The sequence below is a fragment of the Thermobia domestica genome, chromosome 4, assembly GCF_964235325.1.
Source record: "Thermobia domestica chromosome 4, izTheDome1.hap1.1, whole genome shotgun sequence".
NCBI classification, from domain to species: Eukaryota; Metazoa; Arthropoda; class Insecta; order Zygentoma; family Lepismatidae; genus Thermobia; species Thermobia domestica.
In genome coordinates, this window is record NC_137457.1 from 305,650,799 (window position 1) to 305,659,733 (window position 8,935).

The following is an 8,935-nucleotide window of genomic DNA, read 5'->3' on the forward strand; positions in this document are numbered from 1 at the left end:
ACCAGAGCTATATGAGACTTTAACATGACGTATGAAATCTTATATGCAGAATTCAAGTCCCTTTGCAGCACCAGAGCTATATGAGACTTTAACACGACGTATGAAATCTTATATGCAGAATTTAAGTCCCTTTGCAGCACCAGAGCTATATGAGGCTTTAACATGACGTATGAAATCTTATATGCAGAATTTAAGTCCCTTTGCAGCACCAGAGCTATATGAGACTTTAACATGACGTATGAAATCTTATATGCCAAAATTTAAGTTCCTTTGCAGCACCAGAGCTATATGAGACTTGTAACTGAGTATCAAATAATTTAAGTCCCGTTGGAGCACCAAGCTATATGTGACTTGAAAGTGACGTATCAAATCTTATGCCGAATTTACGTCCCTTTGGATGAGGAAGAATTAAGCGCGAGGAGACTGGTGTGCTCTCGCGCTAATTTTGGGCGTTTTTTGGTTTATTGGTACGAGAGTTTGTGGAGACAGGGGAAGTTGAGGGGAGGGAGGGTAGGTGGGTAGGGGTAGGATATTGAAAAAAGGGATGATAGAATGGATATGGGGGAATGGGTATGGTTGGCTGTTGTGTAGTATAGACGTTTTGGGGTTGGGAAGAATGCTTAGTGTTAAAACGCTTATTGTTCTTGCCTTTACGAGAGCCGTTATTGTAATCATTTCGTGGAGTGTTACGAGTTGGGGGAGACTGAGGGACAGTTTGACAATGAGAGGAGACGGTACATTGACAACAATGAGATGGGTGTGTGGAGCAATGAGTACACGAGTTAGAAGAAGAAGAGGTTGGATTGGTGGAATGAGAATGTTGGAGACAGGATGACGGCGGATGGGGTGAGAGGGACCATGGAAAGGGAAGGGATTTATGGTTAGGAGAGAGGGTGTTGTGATTGTGAGGACTAGGAGAACGAGAACGGGTAGGAGCGAAATGAACAGAGGTAGGTTGAGAATTTGAAAGGGTGTTGAGATGAAGCTGTAACTGTGAAACTTGATGAGTTAGTTCTTGAATGGCGCTAGAAGTTGGGACATCTGAAGTTTGGCGTGAAAAGGAAGAGTCCGTTTCTCGCTTTTGGGCCATGAGCTGAGTGCGTTCTAAGGTTGTAACCTCATCAATAAATGTGGGATAGTCAGATATGGTGCGAGTGCCAAACCAACGTATGTTCTCGGGTGTCATACTCGACACGCATTCTAAAAGAAACTCCTGAAAATCTAATTGCGTGTATGCCTGATCTGCCAGAAATTTCTTTGCGAAAACGTAATGAGAAAGTGGTTCATTAGGGAGTTGAACTCGAGCCCTATACCGATGAATGCGAGATCGTGGAACCTGCTCGTCGCCAAATTGTTTTAGGAATTTTTGTTGGACGGTTGACCAGGGAAGGGTAGACAGATTTTGGGTGGAGAACCAATGTTGAGCGGGTCCAGAAAGGGACTTTTCGAAAATCTTTATGCATTTTGAGTCATCCCAGTTATTGACCAGTGCGATCTTCAAAAAATTTTGTAAAAATAAATCCGCGCTTTGTTCCTTGGACGCACTGTATATATCGGGAATGATGGAAGAAATGCCTGCCATATTGTTTGAATTTTGAGCTTGAGGTGTGTTTAAGGGAATGAAAGAAGCCTGACTGCGAGTCGTGGGCATGACAAGAGAATGTGAGAAATGAAATGACCACAATGGAGTTAACAAAGCAAAAAAGTGCCTTATATGTGTGAAAAGAGGAACACAAACACTAAGAACCACACGAGAGAGATTCCTCTGGGGGAGCCATAATATGTTACTAATTATGTTACTGAATGTAGCAACAATCAATTGTCACGTTAAGTAATCAGAATTCTAATAAAATGACAAGTGTCATATATTCGTGGTATTTATTAAAACCGTCACCATAAATGCAAACGATATAGATACAAACAATATTTACAAAATCATGATGTGAAATATAGGTAGTACAATGGTAGGGGTCTATCAAGGAGAAATCCCTGATACTCTCGTGTGTTTATAATGTCACGTAGTCCTCCTTTCACGACATTTATGTCATGCAAAAGTTCATCAGCGCAAAGCTTATACTCACAAACACAGGCCTTCCATTACCGCTGTCAGTCCTGGGTGGTTCCTCTGGACGCAGAATAAATGTACCATACCACACTCTTAGCAGGTGTAGGTCGAATGATAATAATTTTTAAAAAAGCCTGGTTTTATAGTGTCACAAAAACTGTTTTAGTTTTAGCAAGGCATTGTTTATTCTGGAAAATATGTTTTTTCAATTTAAAATAGACACCTTGAAAGATTTTAACTTATATGTTTTGACACCATCACCTTGAATAAGCTTGATATTATCACTTTGAAGGTTTTTATGTTTTGATGCCACTGAAAAATCCGTTTGCGTAGGACGTGTTGTTTTTCGTGGTTGTATCGTATTGATAATCTTGATCTTAAATAGAATTTTCACAAGGAGAAATCACGATGTATATGAGTGTTTAATAATTTTAAACTTTTCATCGTTTATTGATTTTGGGAATATAATACAGCATAGAAGCTGTGAGACTAGAAAATGACGTATCAAGTCTCATATGCGGAATTTAAGTCCCTTTGCAGCATCGAAGCTATATGAGACTTTAACATGACGTATGGAATCTTATATGCCAAAATTTAAGTTCCTTTGCAGCACCAGAGCTATATGAGACTTGTAACTGAGTATCAAATAATTTAAGTCCCGTTGGAGCACCGAAGCTATATGTAACTTGAAAATGACGTATCAAATCTTATACCGAATTTACGTCTCTTTTCAGCACTGAACCTATATAAAACGTACACCTTAACATGGAATTTGAATCACTTGAATTTTCACTGGGAATGTAATCTATATAATTTGCGCTGAGCTGAATTTAACGTCCCTTTCAGCAGCGAGGCTATATGAGACATGGATCTACTGATCAACGTGAAATCCGAACCACATGAGCTTCCGTCGGGAATTGAACCTAAGTCTTCCACGCCAAAAGCGCGTACGCTAACCGCTTAGCCACGGATGAGCTCATATATAATGTATGTATGTATGTGTGTGTGTGTGTGTGTGTGTATAAATAATGTTGCATTAATACATGATCATTTGTAGCGTTAATGGTCTATTCTCGTTATCGAAGTATTTATCCAGTTCCTCCTTCTATATACTCTACCTTAATGTTTGCTTATGGTTCCCTGTGTATATATACACACAATAGACAGAGAGAGAGAGAACACCTTGTGTTCTTTAACAGGATTAAAAATCAGGATCATCAAGGTAAAGTCACTCCGAAACGATAAAATGAGGCAAGTCCTTGTTAACGTGTTCTCTCTAACCAAGTTTACTTTGCACACATACAGCATCCACTGTCTTCTGTACCTGTTCCTTTAGTAAACTGATACATCTATTTACTACCGTGAGTATTGCTACTATTACTACTACTATTTGTACTATTATTACCCTAGTTGTCCAAAATTAGTGCGGCTCTTGATCCGAAACGGAAGGTAAACAAAAGCAAGAGCGCTAGTCAGTTGTTTTTCCAACTAGGGTTTCAAAGGAGATGGGAGAATGTACTAGGAGCAGTGTAGCCAACATTTGACGAGATTTTCTTTCACGAAATAAAGATTTACTAATTTTGCTACAAAATTTCTAATTATGGCATCGAATCTTCCACTTTTGTAGCTTAAAACGTATCCTTTACCATTACAGAATAATTTTTTTAAATTTTTGCACCCTGTTGCCTATTATAAATATAACATTTCGTATTTTAACGTGCGTCCTTTTCCATTATAGCGTAAAATTTCCGATTTTAGCACATCCTTTTCCATTAAAGCATAAAATTTCCTTTTTTAGCGCATCCTTTTCCATGAAAGCATACAATTTCCAATTTTAGTGTGTTCTTTTCCATTATAGCATAACATCTTCCATTTTAACATATCAGTTTTCCTTATTTTGCATAATAGAATAAGATTTCGCATTTTTATGGCACCACTTTCCATTATTACATGCTTTTCCTTATAGAATACAATCTCGTATTTTACATATTTTAGCACATTCACTTCCATTCTAGCATAAAAATGTCCGTTTTATCAAATTCTGTTTCATGATAACGTAAAGTTCATATTTGTGCTCGTCATTTTTCATTATCGTAAATTTTAGCATTTTAGCATGTTCTTCTCCATTACAGAATAAAATTTCGCATTTTAACACATCCATTCCATTATTTAACATACCATTCAATAGTTTAACAAATGTTTTTTAGTATAGCACAATTGATTTGATTTTGAGTTTAACGTCTCTTTCAGCAGCGAGGCTATATGAAACTTGGACCTACCGATTAACGTGGAATCCGAACCACATGAGCTCCCACCGGGAATCAAACTCGGGTCTCCCACGCCAAAGGCGTGTACGCTAACCGCTTATCCGCGAAGGAGCTTTCATTATAGCATAAAACTACATTTAACATCCGTTTCTTTATAGCATAACTTTCCAATTTTAGCTCATTCTTTTCCATTCATTATAGCATGAAATTTCCGATTTTACTCCATCTTTTTTAACTCACTATAGCATAAAATTTCTGATTCTGGCACATATTTGAGCGTTTTAACAATCCTTGTCCATTATAGCGTAACATTTTGTATTTCTATACACACTTTCTTATTATAGCGTAAAACTTTATTTTATTCGCATTATTTTCCATTATAGCATTAAATTTGATATTTTAGAATATTATATTCAATTAGAGCAAGCCACCATTATGTTGTCCGTGACTGTTGAGCGAGTCAAACATATGCGTTTCTTTGATGTCATTTTCTCGAAGACGATTTTAAGCTATATTTACCAAGTGTTTTGCACAGTAATAATGTTCATTAGTAAAATATCTGTTGAATATTATGAACCCTAATCTTGTTGCTTTAAAACAATTTATTCTTGAGGAATAGTGACCAAAATCTACGGATAGGGCCGCGGTAGCTTAGTAGTTGAGCGTTTATCTCTGGTGCATGGGGTCCTTGCTTCGATCCCAGCTCGCGCCAACTGAACTTTGTGGTGGACAAACACCATGTCCGTGGGTTTTCTCGGGGCTCTCTCGTTTCCCCTCACTTTCTTTATTCCACAATTTCTTTCATTTCTCATCATTACCGTCTCCTTTAGCCTACCCGGCATAACAGTGGGACGTAGAACGGACGATTTAATTTTTATTTCAAAATCTACGGACGCATCATCATTGATTTGCCGCAAGATTATTCCAGATAAAGTGATCAAAGTAAACGTTGATAGTGATCATAGCGTAGAAGGATTTTAAGCAAGGTGGTCTGTATGATTGACTATGCACTTAAAAATATCAACAAAAAAAGTGCACCATATATTAGTTTTGAATAATTAGGTGGAATTTAGCATCCCTTGTCAATACCGAGGCCATAATGACAAATGGACCGTTAGTCTAAGGCGTTTATTATTTTTTTAACGTTCCTTTTCAGCAACCACACTATATAAGATATCGACATATACTTTAAAACATGTATTCATTTATTTTTAGCGTTCCTTTTCAGCAAGCACACTATATGCGATATGGACATATAGTTTAAGGTGAAACCGAACCACTGTATTGTATTCAGTGCTTTGTTACTGAGAATCGAACCCACGACCCTTTGTTACAGTGGCGCCCCCGCGCGCTAGTCACTAGACTAGAAGGGAGGGGAGATTATATATGACGTTTGTTTTCTATTGGTTGAGCTAATTAAATTCACATTAAGGAACGTGAAGAAGGATACATATTGAACAAAAGCTTGGATTATACCCTTTTTTATTAGTGATAAAGATGCTTATTTTTAAATTCATGAAAATTTACCTTCAGTTGGCAATGCTGTTCAAAGAAGGCGAGATTTTGTTATGCTCGTGCACGCAAGGCAGCTTTGATTACTTAGCGCCAACGTGGGGTTTCCTCACACACACGTACAAACCAAAGAGAGAGAAATCCACAATACTTCCCTGGGGACTGGAGAAAAGGCGGTACAGCTAATCTAAAATTTGCTACTAGGACCTCCACGGTTCTGATAATACTTTCCATCTGTTCGTTATAGCTTAAAAAAGTGAATTTATAGGCAATTATTTGAAAAATGGCCAGCTCTCGTTCAGCAAATTTCAACTTGTTTTAGTATATATGTGCACTTAATTGGTCCAGGTATTGAAATAATTCAGAGCTGTTAGCGTACTTTGGCTTTCAGTGGATTGGCCATTTATTCAATTCCCATCCATTTAGGGTACAAGCAGGGGAAGAAGTGAGGGGAAACGCGGAGGACGTCGTTCCCTGACTTCCAAAAATATATCTGGCGTCCCTCCACTTACCCCCCAAAAAATACAATGGGCAAAGGTAGGCTCGGGAGATGGCGTTACATCAGTAGTCCCCCTACATTTTCAGATCCACTTTTACCCCTGGGTACAAAGACCATCATTGGTCAATTACATAACAATATGTATTACAAGTATCCAGGAGTGTAGCCATGGGAGTGGGACAAATTAGGACCCGAACAAATTTACGTAGCGAATGAATAATGTTTACAACAGAATATGAAAAAAATATAATTAAAAATAAATAAATGAAGCACATGAATGCATTAAAATAATTGAAACGACTGAAATTAACCATTCACTTTGTATTTTTATTTTCCTAACTGCATACAGAATAGTATAGTATTAAATTCCTCTCATATATACGAGGGTGATCAAAAACTAAGGTTACAAGGCGAATATTTCTGAAGTTTCGTCTGTCATAAAGGAATGAAGAGTGTACGGTAATTTTAATACATAGAGTTAGCACACCTAGCACCTACGGCGCTATTGTATGTAAATACAAACGGCGAACTCGTTTGAAAAATGATCTCGCTAAGAAGTCCTCTCAGTTATTCGATTTTTGTGGTCAAAACATGTTACGGCTGCTGAAATTCACCGGCAGCTGGTAGAGATTTACGACGAAGAGACTGTAATGTCTCGTCAGCATGTCGCAGAATGATGTCGAAAGTTTACCCGCATACAGCCTAGTGGACCACCACGCTGTTGAAGCAGTTTCGCTGGGACATCATCGACTACTCTCCCCTACAGCCCAGACCTCAGTTCAAGCGACATTAACCTGTTCCTGCGCACTTAAAGGAGCACACACAAGAGACCGTCGATTTCGCTTCGGACGAGGAGGTGAAATACTTTCGTCATAACGTGGCTGAACACGCAAGGACAGGATTTTTACCAGGAGGGAATCTTCAGACTTTATCCCACAATGCGACAAGTGCCCCAACCGATATGGAAATTATGTCGAAAAATAACCTAATGTATGTACTAATGTTGGCTGTATTAGTTGTATGAAACAATATATACACGTTTCTCTGCAGACTTTGTAACCTTATTTTCCGATCACCCCTCGCAGTTAAGTTGCTGGCTGTGGTCATGTATAGTTATTGTTAGGTTTGTCTTACTTTGAAGAACCTTATAATAATGTGAAAATTAAATAATAATAATAACAATAACAATAACAATAATAATAATAATAATAATAATAATAATAATAATAATAATAATAATAATAATAATAATAATAATAATAATGTCACCAAACATGAAAGTCGGGACAAATTTAAAAACGTATAGGCACATCAGGACGTGGAACATTTTTTTTTCGAAATCGCTCTCTTTCTTCTTATTGACGAAAAGAATATACCCGAACTTGTTGACATGAAGTGAACAGAACGTCTAGTCTCTGCAACCAGCCAAACTTCCGCGAGGAGTTGGGTTGCATAAGCAACAGGCGCTCAATAATTATATTTCTCATAAATCAAAAATTTTACGGTAAAACGATGAGGTAGAGAAAAATCACGTAAAAATGTTGTATTGCTGACGGATTTACGTACCTATACGTAAATTTAAGAGCTTTGGTTAGTATGAAAGTGCGTGTAGATTTGACACTAACAAACAAACAAACAAACAAACAAACAAACATAAAACTAAGCGAATGAAGGCATTTGAAAAAAAGTGGTTCAAGAATTAGATTTAGTTAAATAACTTTCTGTAGCCCACACTACGTTTTCGAGCTTTTGATGTGGCAACATTGGTTTCGTAGTGCCCAATTCACTATTTTGTCTCTCTTTCAATCGACTTTTGTTTCTTCTTTAATTCCAAAAAGGGGTGAGTAGGTGGCAGTAGTGTGCAGTAAAAGTGGCAGTGTGCCAGATCTGGAGACGGTTTGTCGTCATTTCCAGCTGTGGTCTGAACTCTGTGTAAGATAAGGCCATTTCCGGACTCGCGCACTGTGAGTTAATTGCGGGGTCATCGGGACTGCGACTATTTTTGTTCTTTTTTCATTTATTTCTTCTCTGAGAAAAATATATTAACTGGGAAAGACCAGCAGCACGAATTATTAGAACAATCAGGAAGGACAACCCATTAGGAGGTCATTTTGACAGTATATAAATCATCCACGAACGCATAAGCTGTTTTAACATACTACTACACAATGCTGTTTTGCAATGTAGGTTCACTTAAGCTTTTGCGAGCTTAGGCTCGTTTTCCTCAATGAATCTTACGCGAGCTTAGTCTTATTATCCTCAATGGGTTGCGAATCTTACGCTCATTATCCTTAATGGGGCTCGTGTGAACTTAGGCTTATTATCCTTAATGGGGCTTACGAAACCTGAGGCTCATTATTCTCAATGGGGCTTACGCGAGCTTGGACTCATTACCCTCAATGAGGCTCGCACTGGCTTAAGCTCATTATACTCAGTGGAATCTCGCGGCTCATTATCCTAATTGAGGCTCACACGAGGTTATTCTTAATATCCATAAGTACTCGTGAGGGCTTAGGCTCATTATCTTCAATGAGACTCGTGTGGGCTTAGGCTTTTTATCCTTAATAGGGCTTATGAAACCCGAGGCTCATT

At 38.0% G+C, this 8,935-nt stretch overlaps 1 protein-coding gene across 2 annotated transcripts in view; it reads right to left on the minus strand.

The window, feature by feature from the left end:
• Positions 1 to 2,461, minus strand: part of LOC145684275 (uncharacterized) — a 227,240-nt gene extending 224,779 nt beyond the window's left edge. For both annotated transcript variants that reach the window (XM_081756419.1, XM_081756420.1), the window contains exon 1: positions 2,082 to 2,461. In XM_081756419.1, the coding sequence (XP_081612545.1) occupies positions 2,082 to 2,149 (68 nt within the window). In that variant the 5' untranslated portion in view covers positions 2,150 to 2,461. The remainder of the gene's footprint in view (positions 1 to 2,081) is intronic.
• Between the last annotated feature and the right edge of the window lie 6,474 nt (positions 2,462 to 8,935).